Below are 17,807 nucleotides of genomic sequence, written 5' to 3' on the forward strand. Positions count from 1 at the left end.
ATTTCTCTTTGCCATTGTAATCATTCTTGTTGGCCAAATTAGAGTTGTCAGCTGTAATATGATGCGTAGCTCCACCGTCTACAAACCAAGAATTGTTGTTTGGATCACCAGAACTTGGTGCAACCATGTAAGCTTGAGGATTGGTATATGTTGTAGATGAAGTATTAGTTGAATTAGCATTGACAGTAACTTATTGACCTTGATAACTAAGGTCAAACTGGTGATAGCATTTTAATGTTATGTGTCCAGGTTTCTTGTAGACCTGACAAATCGGTTTGTTCTTGGACTGATTCCGTTCTCATTCTCCACCTCGTGAACCACGAGGTCGTCCACAGTAATTGTTATTGCCTCTGTTATAACCAGAGTTGAAGGAGTTCTCTTTGGCAGCATGGTGAGCATTAGCGCCATTAACATCCACTTGTGCAGTAGATTCACAACTTTTAATTATTTGTTCATGATTTTGCAACATGAACATAACACGTTGAAGTGTTATATAATCTTTAGAGGTTATATTCACCACATCAGACTCCTATTCTGTACCAAGACCAGATAAAATGTAAAGAATAACCTCATCATCCGATATTGGTTGACCAACAACAATTAAACAATCTGCTAATGTACGTTTTTTTAAGACATATTCATCAACAGGTGTAGCACCTGAAGAATTCTTGCCTTAGATTGAATTCCAAATACCTAATGAAGTGTGCTCCAAATCTCTGTTGCGGAAGTGCACCATATAACATGTCCAAGCATTGCCTCATAAATGGATCCAATTAACCAGCTAACAAGAAATTGATCCATACGAGTCCAATAGAGGAAATCAGGATTTTCAACAAACACTTGAGGATCCTTTGCATCAGTTACCATGGCAGGTGGACAGACACAATCACCAGTTAAAAATCCTTCAAGACCATACGCTCGAACTGTAGGAAGAGTCTATGATTTCCAAAATGAATAATTGGTGCGACTGAGTCGAATATGCAATGAAGGAAGTGTTGCTGGGATCTGAAAATTAGCGCCAATATTGAACGGAGCAGAAGACGAAGCATCCATGAAAGTAAGAACTGTTATGCGTTCTGATACCAACTTAACAGAATACCAGCTTTGTATATTTGAGCTGAAGAGATATCTTTCTATTCATTATGAATGGTATATATAATATACAAAGGATAACAATATAACTAACACCCAAACTAATAAGCTTAACAACCAACTAATAACAGAAACTAGTACAACTAGTTTTGCTATTCAACAATTAACAAATTCAAAGCATTATAATGGTTTAATTTTGAGTTTATCTAACCAGTAAAATTTGGAACATTTGGAAAACCATAAAGAAAGTTACAAGTCTTTGTTCAATGATTCAAAGTGGTATAAAAAGGTCCATGAACATGAAATAATATAAGTTCGAACAATACATAAAAAAAAAAATAAAAAAAAAGTCCATCTATCAAACAAGGAAATTCATAAAATTATACTTGTGTGAAGAGAAGAAATTAATCATTCCAAATTAATTTTAGTATGATAAATTCTATTATTAATTTAATTGACTTTCAAAGTCTAAACTGTGATTAAAAATTATTAAATCTATTAATAAATATAATTTATTAAGTCTCGTTCCATTTAGAGTTTGTTTTCTTAGTGAATGAACAAAGTTAAACGAAACTTATTTCAATTTAAATACCAATAAATACTAATAAGTGTAGATTACTCTTTATCCATGCATATCTACATTTTTGTTTAAATGTACATTATCTCATGTTCACACATGCATTATCTCGATCATTGAGAAATGAATTATAGTTCCCTTGATTAATTTACTAATTTTCTCAAATATGTTTGTTAGGCAAATGAACTCCAAATAAAACAATACTCAATGTATTGATTTCAATAATAAGTTCAATAATTTTTTTAAAAATATGTTAGAATAAAAAAATTTAAATAAATTAATACCATAATTTTTTTAAACCAAAATTGGTCCAAAGTGATAGCCTCTCGATACAACAATATTTTTCCAAATATTAGGCAAACGGAATCTAAATGAAATAAAATTTAATGAGTTAGATTCATTAATAAGCTTAATAATTTTAAAAAATAGTTTGAAATTAAAATATAAACTTTTCTTAACCAAGGCTAATCTAAAATCACTTTGTTAATTTCTCATTCTTAAACAAATGTATTTTTTTTTCTCCCAGGCAAACAAACTCTAAATCAAATAAATTTTGATATGTGGATTCTTTAAAATCAAATGATTTTTAAAATAATGCGGTTTTTAAAATTGAATCAGTTAATACTATAATTTGCTATACGAGAGTAGTTGAAGATACCCTTTTAGTTATTAGAGAGTAAATGTGTACTTTAACAAAAAAAATGATTCATTTATATATTTAAAAAAATTAAATTATACTCATGTATATAATTTATTTAAAATAAAATATTATTAACTATTATATTTTAAAGTATTATTATTTATTTTAATTTATAGATTTATTAAAATATTAATATATATTTTTAGTTTCTATGAAATATTATTATTCTATTAACTACTATCAATTGCAAAATATTATTATTTATTTAAACAAAATATAATTATTAATATCCATATTTTATAAAATATTATTATTCCTTAAAAAAATACATGATTTATGTTTTATTATCAATATCACCATTTATCAAATTTATCATCACCTTATTATTATTCATTCTCTTAGTAATTTTTTTTATAATTTAATATTCATTTTAAATTAAAATTAAAATTTATGTGAAATTTTAAAATATTACAATTCATTCTTAAAAATTTTAAAATATTATTATTTATTTATTTTTATCAAATAATATAATTTTATTTTTTCATTTAGAAATTTGACTGTTTGAAAAGCTTTTTATGGAAGGAAAAAAAATGAAAAAGAAAAAAAAAATGAAAATGGATGCATTTAGGAAATGAGATTGGGTATTATAAACTAAGTGGCATGCCATTCTAGAAGGAATTTTAAAAGTAATGGCTATGGCATGGATGTTGATGTGTTAGGTTAAAGTTGACAATTTTGTTTCATCATTGGATCAAATTTGACACGTCATATGTTTCAAAGGGTTTTACTAATTATACTTATTTTTTTAGTTGTTTTAGATTTGATTTAAATCCGAAGCAACATATGTATATTCAAATGTCTTTCAAATGTATGATTAAATGTTTATAGAATGTTCCAATGCTCATTGGAGGATGTTTGGACACTAGTGTCTCCTTCGTTTTTTTAAGTCTTTTTTATTCGTTGGACTCGTTAACAAGTTTAATTTTAAAACCATACTTCAAACACCCATGTAGGTTTTGATATAAAAACCTAATTTTCTAAATTAAAAATAATGCATATGAATTGATAGTTATTTTGATAAAAAGATAAGTTACATCGATTACGTAATTTTGACATAGTGTTGAATAATTCATTAAAAAATATGAAGTGTTACATCAAGGACAAAAAGGGAAAATGTAGGCACTAACCCATTTGTAACCTAATCATATAATTTATTCTTATGGTCGTTTAGATTATGATTTTTTTAATATCTATAATTTTTGGGAGATTTTGTATATAGTTTATTTTTAAAAATAAAAAATAAAAATTATGAAATTTTATCTGAGAGCTCAAATATGACAAAAAAGACTTTTAAGCGGGGTTCTTAAATTAATTCTAAATTATTTTTAAGAATAAAATTTAAAAATTCAAATAGGAAAATAAAATTTTCAACTTATTCTACATATTGTATACTTATATAAAATATAATTTTTTTTAAAAAAATATTCTTCCTATTTTTAATTGTTGAATAAGAAACATATGAATACACTTCAAATTTTTTTTAAATGATAATTTATTTTTGAAACAAATTATTTTTAGTTAATTTTTTTTTCAATGTTTTGAAAATTAAAAAACTTATTTTCTTTTTATGTTATATTACAGTTTTTTATTATAAAGAAAAAAAAAATTAAGTACAGGTGGACCCACGCTTCTAAATAGTTGGGTGCCAGTAAAGCTGGGCCAGCCCAAGCCCTTAAAATGGATATTAGTACCTTCCAGCTGGTGGTGATGGAGTCCAACCCGGCAGGGGTTACCAAGGACCAACATTGCAAAAATATCTACGATCATTAAAAAGGAAAGGCAAATGTTGGATAATTATCGGACTGTTTTAAGGTAGAAGGTATTTGAGGTAGATATTTTTGTAGAAAAGCATTCAGGGAGGTATGTTTCGAAATCGAGGAAGGCTTTTACTGGAAGACCCATACAGCAAAATCATGGCCCAAGTCTGGTGTGATCATATTCCTAGCCCCATGGGAGTTTGGGCCAAGGGTTAACCACTGCGTGAAGCCCATTTGCACCCCGGGCTCTCCCAATGGGGCCTTTAGATTGGATCAGAGAACCATAAATCAAGTAGGTGTGAGAGTGATGCCAATTCTTAGTTGGGTTTAACCCAACGGGCTTCGATTTTCATCACTCCTTACCATTTTGGTATTTTCCAAATATTATTACATTCACAAGTTCTATAATTTTGGTTTCGGGTCCAAAATGTTTAATAACGGTTTTTTTCTCAGACCCAAAATGAATAATATCCACACATAAAAAGTAAAACACAACTTACAAAAAACTAAACTTAGAATCTCATAAAAGCATTTGATCCCAAAAATAACATGTTTTTCACATGAAACAGAGAGATCTAAGGGGATCAAACGTGGTGGCCAGTGGCCAGTACAGTTAGGGGCTGTTCAGAGGGGTTTCATTTCATGTGGGGTGATGGAGATCTTGATATAGATCATGAAGCATTCTACAAATCTTACAAACAAAGATTACGTAATGATTCGGGTGTTCATATATAGATTTAGCTCCACTCTGACCCACTAGCTTCCGAGTCAATAAAAGCATATATAGTAATAGTAAAACAGCTCCCATTTCCCCAGATACGACTCCGGCGGTGTTAGGGAACATGAGTGTAGCACTCAGCCACTAGCCATGTCTCCCACAAAACTTTATCCTTTGCTTACATTTGGTGACCCACTCCTAAAAGTCCAATTAATTAGGTACAAACACTAAATCTCCAGTACCACTATCAAATCAATGGCCACCCCCCACCACAACACAACTACAAATCCCATCGTTTTTTTTTTTACCATTTTCATCTCAATTCAGTGATTCGCGCACCATTAATTAGTCGCTGCAGTAATCAACCACAGTCTAATCCATATACCTTGTATCACTAATGAATAATAATTATTCTTAGACTAACTTAAATTACACGGGACGCATTTTCTCTGTTGCTTTTATAGGTTTAGCTTTTTAATGGTAACATTTCCCAACTTGGGTTCAAATGGTTTTACGGAAAAAAAAAAACAAGTAGGAAAAATTCTAAGTCTTTTTCGAATACTTTCCCAGGTCCGGTAGCTTGGATCCTATAAGCATCCGTTCGATATAAAAAACAATGAGATGAAATTATATGCATAACACATTGTGAATTGTGATTGAAGTTGCTTGTCCATAAATATCGATCCGCCCCTATAGGAGGACCGAACAAGTGATAATGCCAAAAAAAACTACTGCAAGTGGGGAAAAATGACCACCAAAGCAAAAGGCAAGCACTGCAGTTACTTGCCCGTAACGGAAGCCAAGGCAGAGACAGAAGCTGACCACCAGCTAATGCGTGACACTGAAAGTGGATGGAGCTCGGTATCAAAAGGATAATGAAAATGACATGAATATGGGTGAGACCTGAGACTGATCCTTCAAACTTATAGCTACAAGCATTGGCTCTTAGGAATTAGGATGCCTGCTAGTCCAATGGTAGCTGGCAAGATCTGGCCTGTGTCCACAAGTAGTTAACATTTAGGGATAAATTTTAGGTCTAATCTGGTACAGTCACGACTTTAAAACCCACGTTTACAATATCTAAGGAATACGACACCAATGTGGTGATTTGCTAGACAGTTTTGCTTTACGGCGGGGTAGATTGAATCCTGAAGAAAAAGGGGCGGAGAGGGTGTCTGCAAACAGTTTATAGGCGCATCAATTTGAATTCCACACGACATATCTTCCACGATAGCAGCCTCTCAGTTTGTTGCTTCTCACAACAAGATCTAGAGTTCCCATGTTTGAAAACTTATTATTCCGCTGTCCTTTGTCGGTGCCTAGACGACGCGGGGGTCTTTTTGATTTCCGTTTTTTTTAGGAATTTAATTTAATTCCATAATTTGTATCTGAAAAAAAGGAAAAAGAAAGAAAGGAATTCCAATTATCCAACTCATTCAATTTGGTAGGGTCTAGTCCTTGTATGAGCCCTATCTTGTCCTTTTACGAGCCCTAGAGGTCAAAACACTCCGTCTTCGAATGCAGCGGATCCTTCGTTTTTATTTTTATTTTCACGCAACATGCTGCCATTTGCGTGCAACATGTTGCTGAATCGATTTCTGCAGAAACTTGCGGACGTGATGGAGACATTTTTCATTTTTGTGCTTGAATCATGGCATCTCATGGGGCTCGCCGCTTGCTTGAAGAAGTTTAAAGAATAGTTGAGCGGTTAAGTAGAGAAATGGGAATAACAGAGGGGGGAAATAAGTGACCCACTGGCAACATCACAATGCGTTCCATGTGGGGTACTGCCCATGAGGAAGCTTTGGATAGGATTTTAGAAAGCATATTGAAGAGGAAAAAAAAAAGAGGAGGATGGGCGGCCTATAACTGCCAGCTAATCGGCGTATTTCCCATTTTCAACATCTGCATTCACATTCCTACACTATCACTTGTAGTTTCAAATCATTTCTTGATTTCATATAATATATTTTCTTCCTCCACTTTCTTGATTCCCAAACAAAAAACAATCAAAGCTTTCATGCCTAGCACCCACCCACAAATGGGCCACACTCTCAGTCCGTACCATGGCCCGGACAGTAGGTGTACCCTTTACACATAAGCCGCCCCTTCCCCACACCCACAATCACTTGCATAAATTCTCACCACCAGCCCTTCACAAACTGCCCCAACATCACCATCATTTTCTTCACAACCCAATTCCCTCCTCCTCCCACCGCCACCACCTCCGCTTCGGTGTCTCATGAGACAAGAAAGAGGATCCACAACAGCTAGTTTCAGCGATGGAGAGCCCAGATTTTTCGCCACCCCACTCCGACCCCTCCAGGCCGTCCTTAGGCTTCCCTCTCGGCACCGCTCTTCTTCTGATCATCATATTCAGCTTGAGCGGAATCTTCTCCTGCTGCTACCATTGGGACAAACTCCGATCCCTCCGCCGATCCTTCTCAGATGACAGGGACCCTGAAGCAGATGTCCAAGAATCTCCCTCAAAAACCAAACCCGAATATACGGTAAATTTTCCAAATTTGAATTTAAATTATCGACAGATTATAGATTTTTGCTTAGTTATTACTTGCACTTTACTTAATTAACTGACAATTTCCTCTTTCTGTGGTTGTTGTTCATCAGGGTTTAAAGCAGAACCTGAGCCAAAGCATGCCAGTACTAATGCCTGGAGATCAGATTCCAAAGTTCATAGCATTGCCATGTCCCTGCGAGCCTCCAAGAGCCGAGAAGATCGTTGTACAGGTGCAGAAGCCACCCTCTAAGCCACCTCGTTTTCCAGTTCCTTTGTATTAGCAAAGTTACCATTTCATGTATATTATCAAAAATCAAATTAAATTTTCCTCTAAATTATGTGTAAAAAAAAATAGATTTAATGCCATCACACCATTTGATGAGGTCTGTTTGTAAATTATTTCCATTTATTTAAGGATATATTTTACTGAATTTTTGTAGTCAGTCTCTGGGATAAACAGAAGATCCCAAAATGGCAGCCTAAAAGAAATGGAATGTAGTGGTTGAAGTTGCAATGAATTGTTTAACATTCCATGGGAGTTGAGCAAATTTTTTAAGGGTCAAGTGTTTTGCACAGATTCAAGGACTTAAAAGAATTGAAGTCCAGGAAGATTAGATTTGCTGTGACTGACCCCCAAAATTCTCTCTGAATATTCATCATGATCATCTTGTTGATTTATCATTTGTGGGGTTTTTTTAGCATTAGGAAACTAAAGTTCATGGTTTTAGAATTTGGTGTCCCCAATTGGGTAACTTCATATTCAGTTTGAAAAGCTTATTCAGATCAGTGAATGTTTCAACAGACAGCTGCCTAACTTTTATATTTTTGCAAATTCAGAAAGATAAACGAACATTTTAAGTTTTTTTTTTTTTTTTAGGATATTCTCTGAAAAAAAAAGAAAACTGCATTCAAAGAAATTGGGAAAAAAAAAAAAAAAAAATCTCTTTTTCAAGATAAATAGTTGGAAAAAGAAATGCAAAAGTTTCTGCAGCAGAGCAGTTTCACCACCTGAACCTGGGTAGGGTCGAAAGTGAGTCCTAATTCCCATCCTTACGGTTTTTATTCCACAATCTGAAGATCCCATCTGTGAAATTAGAATTTCCATCAACGATCAACCAAATCAGGACTTTTTGCGATAAAAATAAATAAATTTGGCAGTGCCTAAACTAGACCCTCTGGGTCTAAATTCTGAGGTCAATGACAAGGGCATCCTCAGTAGGTGATAACCAAGGCAAAGGAACCTCAAAGGAGAAAGCAAAATTTGCCTCTTTTTAATGTACCAAAGATAGCCATTAAATTTAGACATCAATGTTGCACTTTTCAACATGCAACGGCTTGAAAATTGCTTTCAACCTCTGCAACTTGTATGTCAAGGAGCCTTTCTCTTATTTTCTTTGCAATCGAACTTAGAAGTCAAGCACATTTGAGATGTTAATGATGGCTGAAACTTGCCTAAAACTATTGATTATGAGGAGGTTGGTGTGACCCTTTTTGAACCATAATGGCATTGGTAAAATTCCGTCTCAAACCAAGGGAAAAAAAGGGGCCGAAAGCCAGGTTTAGTTATGTGCAATCTAATGATGGTTGATAAAATTGCATTAAGATCTTGTTGGGTTGGTTGATGTGAACCTTTTTTGAGCTGCTCTGTAATTGGTACAAAATCGAGTCATGTACAGGGAAAAAAGAAGGACCAAAAGCCGATTTTCTTGTAAGAACCTTAATTATGTGGTCTGCCATGTTCCCAGAAGGGCAATCCTGGGTCCAAAAAAGTGTGTTGTATAGCATCATTTTGCACTGTATCAAACATCATAAAAATTTATGATAGAAACCCATTTTCTATGTGCTGCGCTTTTCTCTTTCCTTCTTCTGGGCTTACTACATACAGAAACCATTAGCCACTTTCTCATCATCTTTTAATGGCGCAATAGAAGGGATAAGGAGGGAAAAAAAGGAAACAAAAGTAGAATCTGTAAGTTTTGAAGTTCCAAAATTGCATTGATTTCTATCAACTTCTTCCTATTCTTATCACAAACTCACAATCAAGGGAATGGGCAGCCAATATACGTCATGAAAAGTGAAGGCGATAGGATAATGAGGGAGGAAGACTAAGGCTCAACCACTTAGTCTGTGTCCTAACTTTACTGTTGCATGATGTGCTTCATCCACCCAACACCACCTTCCCCCAAGGCCCCAACCAGTACTCCAGGTTTGTACTCTTTCCGTGATGATTTGCTAGTCTTCTCAGTACCCATCTGTCATCACTTTCCCACTCACCTTCCTCTTTCCTTCATCAGCTCCTTTGATTTGACCACCCTTTTATTCTCTGGCCCTCTCTAGCTGGCCCCCTTCTTCTTAGTGTTGCCCCTAAATGTTCTCTTTTACCCCTCTCCAAATAAATAAAGCAAATATTTACCCAAAGCCTTGGTTTATTGGTTTGGAATCATGAATCATTACCTTCTTTCTTCAACTCATCACTTGATTACAGAGTTCACCAAAGTTCAGAAGAATCCAGCCTTCGGCCATGGAGTAAAAACCAACTATTATTTCAACGTAAATCAATGGATTTGATTCATCATCAACCTTAGAATCACCTCATAGCTGGAGCTGGGCATAATCCATCAACCCATTTCATATCTTATGACTCCAACTGCCCCAACTGCAACTTTCATTTCCCATTGTCTTCTTCTGCAACCCAAAAAAAATAAATAAATAGATAACAGAACATTTATGGAACATGGTCGTTATAAAGGGCAGTGACCCAGTGTGTTTTCCATAGAATTTAAGAAAAAAAAAGAGGAAGGAATGGTCGTAAAAAGTACGGATGATAAGCACGCCAAACCCAATGGGCCCCTATATGCATCAGAATCACATGTGTTCAGGGCCTTTCAAGGACAACTGATAGTGGGTTCTTAGTGGCCTTATCCTAACAGTGGATGATGATGCAACACCACATTTTTGTTTTATGCCATTTTAGTATGGCGCCAAAGCTCTGTGTCCTAATCAAATTCTTGGTTCTGCTCTAATGCCACTATAATATTGGGGGGAAGATCATAATTTTCTAGAAAAGAGAAAGGGTGGTTGATCTCTCTGATCTTCATGTCTAGAATCACAGCAACAAACAGTGGAGTATCTTCACAAGCTGTGGATAAAAAGTTCAACTTATTACAAAGAAAGCACTTTTTATCATTTTTGGATTTACTGACCACCCAGTTGATAGCAGTTGAAAAATCCTTCCATTTCCAAATATGCTCTGAAACATCTGGAAAAAGTTTCTGAAGAATCCACCTTACCTGAATAACAAAAGTAATAGAAATGCCCCCAAATCTCAAAAGAAAAAGAAAAAGAAAAAAAGAAAAACAAAGGAATAAAAAAAAAAAAAGAGAAAGGAAAAAAAAGAAGAAAAAAACCCTCTTTTAAGTAGGAGTAGGGTATTGGTCACAACCCTTGAGAGTGATGCTGATTTGGAGTGGGGCAGGGCGAGCACAAGAAATCAATCAAGTGCTCTATTTTTATATACAATGAGTCGGTAGTGGAAATCCTTGTAAAAAGTTAGGTATACATCATAAAAAAAGGGTACTGTGTACATTTCTTTTGTTTCTTTTTGTTTTCCTTTCCTTTCTTCCTTTCTTCCTTTCTTCGTCTTCATCTTCCTTTGATTTTCCCTTTCTTTTTTTTTACAATTTATTTATGAAAAGAAATTCCCCTGGAGGAAGATCAGGAGCTACTACAGTTGGGATTATATAATTTATAATTTACGTAAAGGAGATGAAAGTGGATTAGATAAAAAGTACTATTCGTACATAAAATAATTGAAGGGTAAAGGACTCGTCCGAATTGATCTCACAATGTGATTGAACAAGGATATATTAATTTATTTGATTCTATTCTTGTCATGACAGGGTATTGAATTATTGATTTAAGGTTAAGTGGTTGAAGAACCATTATCATAGAAATTAGGTAGATAAGCGTCACCACCATACCATATAATATAATGTTTTGCTCTATAAAGCATCAGTTCATCAACTTACTCTTCCTTTACTCTTTCTTTTTTTATTTTTTCCCTAATTGTTTTGCCTTTTTCTTTTGTCTCATCCGTACACTGATATCCTAATGCCTGAAATTGTGGAGTCCAGGGTTTAAATCCTGGAGCCTTAAACTGTGGACTTGTATGGTTTTTGAAACCTCTTTATTCAATTAGGTTACTATTAATTTAGAGCCATAGTGATTCATGAAGTGTGACATGGACCCCTCTTAGGCTCCTAAATAAGAGAGACAAGAGGGGGGAGACTTGACACAGCTGATCCAAATAGTTGGGATGGGACTTCATTGGGGTGAATGAAGATGTAGAGTTCCATTATCTAGTATCGAATTTCAACTGTATCATAATATTTGAGAACCAACCTTACTGCCTCTAGTCAATCAACCTCGCAACCCCCATTCTCTTTACAATTTTGGATGGGCATATCTTGAGTTTGCTCAGTTTATGGGATTGTTTCAATGTCCTTTTGGGACATAAAAAATATTCTTTCCCAAACACAAATCCCTCCACATCTTGTCCTTTCAAAGGTTTCTTTCATCCTTTTCTATATCTCTCATGTTTCCCATTATTCTTCGGTTGTTGCCTGGTTTAAATATCTTCCACCCATGAATGATAAACTGTGGATCTTTCTGTCTGTGAGGCCAACTCTGCAGGAGATGCAAGAATACTTCTTGGGTGGTGGCATAATGGCATTTCCTCTGCATGCAACTGGGGTCATAGTGGAGTGGTTTAAAAAAAAGGGGGGGAATTGCGACTACGAGAGAAAAACAGAGTGGGATATGGAGAACTTTGAACAACTAAACTGTTACTCTTTGAATTTTCTTCCCTTTTGACTTGTGGTCCAAATTTTCTTAATTTTATAAGCTAGCAACATTTTGAAAATGGTAAAAGGGTGTTTTACCTAACCTCAGTATCGAACATTCTACTGGATTTTTTTTTATTCAATAAATAGTCTATAATTTTTAAAATTACTGTCCAACACATTTTTAATTAACTGAATTAAAATAATTAATTTTAATTAAATCAAAATTAATTATAACCGATTTATTACGTCAAATTGCGAATTGACTTGGTTAAAATTCAATTTCAATCAAAATGGGATGAAACAACACAATTGGAGTCTGTAGGGGAAAGTAATGAAAAGAGAATTAGGACAGAGGTGGGATTAATCACTTCCTTGGACTTTCATCTTCGGAACATGGAAACTTGAATGCCCATCTCTTGTTGGGCTGCCCATGGTATTTTGACCATAGAGTCGGCTGGGCCGGCGGCGGCTTCTTTTCTTTCACTGTTCTTCAGTTGAAATGGTACTCCTTTTTAAGTCAAATTGTTATTATTATCATTCTCCATTTTCTCAATTTATACTAGAAGTGCACTTAAATTCTCCCAAAAAAAAAAAAATTGTCAATTCAAAACTTTAAGTATTTTTCAGATTGAAATGAAATGGATTTTTTTTTTCTTTGGCATGAGCCTAAAGTGTCCTTGCCTCAGAAAAGTGAAGAAAAAACAAAAGGGAAGATATCTGTGATCTTGAGATTTTTCTTTTAAGTTACTGGAGTGTTGGTGATTGGTGATTGGTGATTAGTGATTACTTCAGCACCTTTTGATTAAACCCAGCTTAAAGCAGAACTGAGGATCATCATACAAGGATCTTGAACCACTTTCAGAGTATGCTTTCCCTTCAGTTGATCATTTCATAATTTTCAGCCTCACCCAGATCCCCATACTTGAAATTTTGAAAGCCGGCTGCTTTCTCTCTCTCTTTCTCTCTAAGATCCCAATTTGTATCTCTAAGAAAGTAGGAGCCAGCTATTGATGTGATTGGCGTGGAAGAAGGAAAAAGTTCGAAGACGAAAGGAAAAAGGTAATGTTCATTGGTACTCAGTTTTTGTTCCACAGCAGATATGCGTGGAAACTGATCAAACAGTAGAAGAATGAAATCAGGTATGACCTAAAAAGTAAAAACAAAAGAAGAAATTGGTCTGAATCCGAATAATGATGTATTTTTATAGTTCTATGGTATGATCATGAATTATAATCGCTTATGATTAATTGAGTAGGATTTCGCATTGGTTATAATTGATTCTTATGAATTGTATGTGAATAATGAATGGAGTATGAGATATTTGACTCAAACCCTACCATAAGAACATATATGCATGTCTTAGCTTAAAAAGATGAAAAGTAGAATGATTAATCATGAATGTTACTAACAAATCTTCCTTTGAAGTTTACTGGTTCAAAGAGTAATATTGACTTTATTTGGCAACTGTACTTGAAAATAATTTTTATTTTTATAGTTTTTTGTACTTTAACTTGATCCAGAATAGACCGATCAAATTATTTTTCATATTTGAAATTTTGAATAAAATTTTATTTTTCGTATTCTCAAAGGATGTTTTCAAGAACTATTCTAAAAAAATGTTCCCCGAGGACCTGTTATACTTGGGGTGTGAGAGTTGAGGGCATTGCTTGGGCCTTGGGCCTTTTGATGATGGTGAGGTGAGGCACATGGGGTGGACTGGTGGGTTAGGAAAGGTTTGTTATTGCAGGCCACAATGGATTTGTTGATCCAAAAGGCCCACAGCGGACAAGTAAATTCTCTTCAGAAGGAATAGCAGTTGATATGGTAGTATATGACATCCAAACATTGAAATATTTTCCTTATATATTGTTGGATGCCTCTGCAAATGTGATGTACATCCACCATTGTGGACCAGAAGGCTCATCCCAGAGCCAATTCCATGCTGACCAATTTTCTTTTGAGGATGATTATGTGGCTGAAGGTGAAGATGGGTCTTGACAAATTGTTCTTTCATTGAATTGGTCTGGGTACAATTGACATTTAAATATTTCTTCTACTGCCCTTTGAACTGCTGATCTATGAATCCTTAAGTCCAGCTAAGGAACCCTGGTTTTGGAAAAGATCTATGTAAGCAGTAGATGGTAGCTGTTCATTAGAAAAATCCAATTGAGGAATCATGTAGACCATAGAAAGCCTAGAGCAGAAAGAATATAGTTTGGCATCTCAGAAACAAAAGAAAGCCTAGAGCAGAAACTTGACACGGAACTTCTTAGGCATTGTTTGGAAAAATCCAATTGAGGAATCTTGTAGACTCTATAGAAAGCCTAGAGCAGAAGGAATATAGTTTGGCATCTCAGAAACTATAGAAAGCCTAGAGCAGAAACTTGACACGGAACTTCTTAGGCATTGTTTGGAAAAATCCAATTGAAAAATCAGTTAAGACTCTATAGAAAGCCTAAGGCAGAAACTATATGGTTTGGCATCTCTGCCTAGGTGTTATATCATTCTGTAAATATCCACTTTGTTCTGTTTATTCAAGCTAACATATATTCATTCTGAACAAGTAAGTCCATGAACATGAACAACATTGGTACTGGATTCAATGGGCATCTCAAACTTTCCAAATGAAGATTTGAGTCATCATAATTGGTTCATTTTACAAATTCTATCCATTTAAGAACAAATCAAACCACTCACTCTAAATATTTCTGTAATTCTTGAAGCTTAAATCTTGAAATCAAAGCCTCAGCATATTCTCAGGAATCTGATAATATTTATTGCTTGAAATTGATGTAGGATGTGAAAATTTCCCTTTGTAAATACCACTACAAGCTCCATAATTGCAAATTTTTCTATATCTTGTTCTTTAAGATGTCCTGTCAATTAGTATCACAATAAAAAACTGCATAACTCAAAATATTCCTGCATTTAGCCTGTCATGTACTTGCACTGCATCATTTCATCACCATCAGTTTGTCGATTTCGGAGATTTTACTGCTTAATCATGAAATATGTCGAGTAAATTTACCAAAAACAAGGTATAATGAAGATGCAAAATGAACATATAATACAAGTTACCTTACCTTCGAATGGAATCTGATATGATTGTGGGCTTCAAGATAAGCACTGGAATATAGAAAGGAAATAATTCAGACAAAAGATTTCTTGCTTAGATATGCTTAAACTACTGTGGATTTTTGGCCTTTCCTTTTGATTTCCTGTTACTGGTCTTTCATTGTTATGTACAGTTCATCAATGGAGTTCTGAATATTCATGAAAGATTCAGGGGAAAGAAGTCACTATCTTGCATATTCTTGAAATTAAATTGTTATTGGCATGTGGTTACATCTGATGTAGCACTGAGAGCATAATTAACCACTATTTGTTTAACCATATGTATATATATGTACAAAGGAACTTTGATTCCAAGTTCTGCAAATATATTCCTGCCAAGTTCTGCACAAATATTCCAAAACATTCTAACCTCATTTTAATAATTTTAATGGAATTCTTCATCATTATTCTAAGAGGAGGAACAAATGACCCTTATATTAATAAGTAACCTCAATGGGAGCAGATAATACATCATGGGGACTTGTGAGATGGCTCTGGTGTTATTTAGAGAGACTACATTATTACAACCTCTGGGTTGAAAACTAATTCCATCAAGAACAGCTTTGAGATCTATCTCTTCAAGCTTGCTGAACCTACTACATTTATTTTTCATCCCTTTTCTTCTACAGACATCTTCCTCCATAGCCTGCATTTCTGAATAATGCTTGCTTTATATCTTCAGAATTAGTCTCTGCCTGCTGCTCCACTACCTAGATACATACCATGAAGAACATATAGAGAAAGCAAACGAATCAGATGATTTAAAGCATGTAAAGTAAATATAAAGTGGAGAAATCTGATCAACATACATACGTCTGAACAAGATGCTTGCATTGAAAAATCATTGAAGCAACTTATAACGCACTGTTGAATTTCAAGGCCTAGAAGTTCCAGTGTGTTCACTGTCGACAGCAACAGTCCTGGCTTTGCTGCACAGCAAATCTCGATCCGGGTATCCATGTTTCTCCTTTCCACATCAAACTGCCAAACCACCATGCCAGAAAATTCGACTAAGGACTCTGGGTTATTCAGATATGTACATTGATTTAGCACTCTTACTAGGCAAATATCCAGCAATGCAGAAACCATACCTTGGGAGAATTTCTCACTAGTACTTCATTTGGCTTTAGCTCCTTGAAGATGCCCATTAGGTTGGTTTGCTCCGAGCCCACTTCGATTTCTTCTTCTTGCAACTTGTTGATTTTCTCTAGGAGCTCTTTCATATAATCTATGGTATCTCCAAGTATAGATGTTCTGTCCATCTGCTAACGCCAACCACAAAATTTTGTTGTTCAAAATCAACATTATGTGAAGAAGAATTATCTACAGACTCTGTGGAGGAAATAGATGATCCAATATTTTGGGCAGAATGTGGATAATTATGATGTTAGAATTGAGAAGAAACTTTGAGTAAACATTGGGAAGTGTAGATCACCTTGCTGATCTTAGGAACAATTGATCTGAGCATGGAAAGGCGATCATTGAGTCGCTTCCTTCGCCTTCTTTCTGCCATTAGATTCTTGGAGGGCTGACCCTCAAGCTTCTTAACTCGGGCCTTTCTCTCTCCACACAAACCTAGGTTGAAAACTGGAGCGTCCATGGCTTGTTCCATCTCAACTTTACAGCTGGTATTCCTCTCTTCCAACCCATGAAGATCACTGTTGAGGAGACCAATATCTTCATCCTCAACCAGTGAAGGGTACTCTTCTTGAATTGGAAATGGGGGTGTGCCGTCATTCTTGTGGTAAGATGAATCAATCTCTGCTACGGTGAACCCATCAACAGAAGGATAGACTTCACTGAAAGGACATTCGAAGATAGGTTCTGTTGGGGTGGAGAATCCTTCAAATGAAGGATTTGATGTGGACAAAACTTGGTTCTCATCAAAAGCATCAAAGTTCCACCCATTGGGGAAGAACTCATTCACTGCAGAAGTGAAAGTGCTGCAAGTGTCTCTTCTTAGAGCTAGAAACTCTTCTAAGAGGCCATGTTGACTAGGCTCCATCTCCCTTTTCTCTTTTCTCTCTCCCTCCCTCCCTCCCTCTCAAACCACAATGAAGGTTAGCTAATCCAAGAGGCAGGTGGGTTCATATGATGACTTACATCAAGCTGAAGGAATATATAAACATATATAAAAGTGATCTCTTTCTTCATAATATATGCCTTATGGTATGTATTATGGTATGTTGTGATCAGGAATAGCACCTACCTATAGCCCTAAGATTGAAAAGGAATCTGCTTTTTTCCTCACTCTCTCTCTCTCTCTCTCTCTCTCTCTCTCTCAAGGTGAATTCATGTCTTTTTCACCGAAATCTTCAATTAGACAGACTTCATTTTTAAATCCCATACCCTGAATGCTTTGACCCACAAATCTGTCTGAACCGAAAAGGATGGAGTTAGCATCATAGACTCTGTCAGCTTCCCTCCCCATTAAATATTATATTTTGCTTATACAGGAATAGAAACAATGCATCTCCCCCACTTTTT

At 35.1% G+C, this 17,807-nt stretch overlaps 2 protein-coding genes and 1 long non-coding RNA gene across 4 annotated transcripts; 2 read left to right on the forward strand and 1 right to left on the reverse strand.

The window, feature by feature from the left end:
• The first annotated feature begins 6,859 nt into the window (after positions 1 to 6,859).
• LOC117918778 (uncharacterized protein At5g65660) lies at positions 6,860 to 7,888 on the forward strand. The gene is made up of 2 exons (XM_034835668.1): positions 6,860 to 7,354; positions 7,473 to 7,888. Exons 1-2 carry the CDS (start codon positions 7,127 to 7,129, stop codon positions 7,641 to 7,643), a joined length of 399 nt encoding a protein of 132 aa, XP_034691559.1. The 5' UTR covers positions 6,860 to 7,126; the 3' UTR covers positions 7,644 to 7,888.
• Positions 7,889 to 12,942: 5,054 nt separating this feature from the next.
• Positions 12,943 to 15,733, forward strand: LOC117917351. Its single transcript, XR_004651683.1, has 2 exons — positions 12,943 to 13,265; positions 15,455 to 15,733. It is a non-coding gene; the product is annotated as an uncharacterized LOC117917351 (long non-coding RNA).
• LOC117917350 (transcription factor bHLH93) lies at positions 15,731 to 17,365 on the reverse strand. Of its 2 annotated transcripts, none has more exons than XM_034833593.1 (4): positions 16,756 to 17,365; positions 16,412 to 16,582; positions 16,130 to 16,301; positions 15,731 to 16,030 (listed from the first exon to the last, which is right to left on the reverse strand). In XM_034833593.1, exons 1-4 carry the CDS (start codon positions 17,323 to 17,325, stop codon positions 16,005 to 16,007), a joined length of 939 nt encoding a protein of 312 aa, XP_034689484.1. In that variant the 5' UTR covers positions 17,326 to 17,365; the 3' UTR covers positions 15,731 to 16,004. The 2 variants fall into 2 exon arrangements, with proteins under 2 accessions (XP_034689484.1, XP_034689482.1); XM_034833591.1 differs by having other exon boundaries at positions 16,134 to 16,301; positions 16,756 to 17,363.
• Between the last annotated feature and the right edge of the window lie 442 nt (positions 17,366 to 17,807).

This window comes from Vitis riparia, chromosome 7 (genome assembly GCF_004353265.1).
Source record: "Vitis riparia cultivar Riparia Gloire de Montpellier isolate 1030 chromosome 7, EGFV_Vit.rip_1.0, whole genome shotgun sequence".
NCBI lineage: Eukaryota > Viridiplantae > Streptophyta > Magnoliopsida > Vitales > Vitaceae > Vitis > Vitis riparia.

Excerpts from the sequence above, each read along its gene's own strand:
- LOC117918778 (XM_034835668.1), top strand. The coding sequence starts at position 7,127 with ATGGAGAGCCCAGATTTTTCGCCACCCCACTCCGACCCCTCCAGGCCG. Across the intron at positions 7,355-7,472 it reads AAACCAAACCCGAATATACG|GGTTTAAAGCAGAACCTGAG; the intron begins GTAAATTTTCCA and ends GTTGTTCATCAG.
- LOC117917350 (XM_034833591.1), bottom strand. The coding sequence starts at position 17,325 with ATGGAGCCTAGTCAACATGGCCTCTTAGAAGAGTTTCTAGCTCTAAGA. Across the intron at positions 16,583-16,755 it reads TTGTTCCTAAGATCAGCAAG|ATGGACAGAACATCTATACT; the intron begins GTGATCTACACT and ends TGGCGTTAGCAG. Across the intron at positions 16,031-16,133 it reads TGCAAGCATCTTGTTCAGAC|GTAGTGGAGCAGCAGGCAGA; the intron begins GTATGTATGTTG and ends GTATGTATCTAG.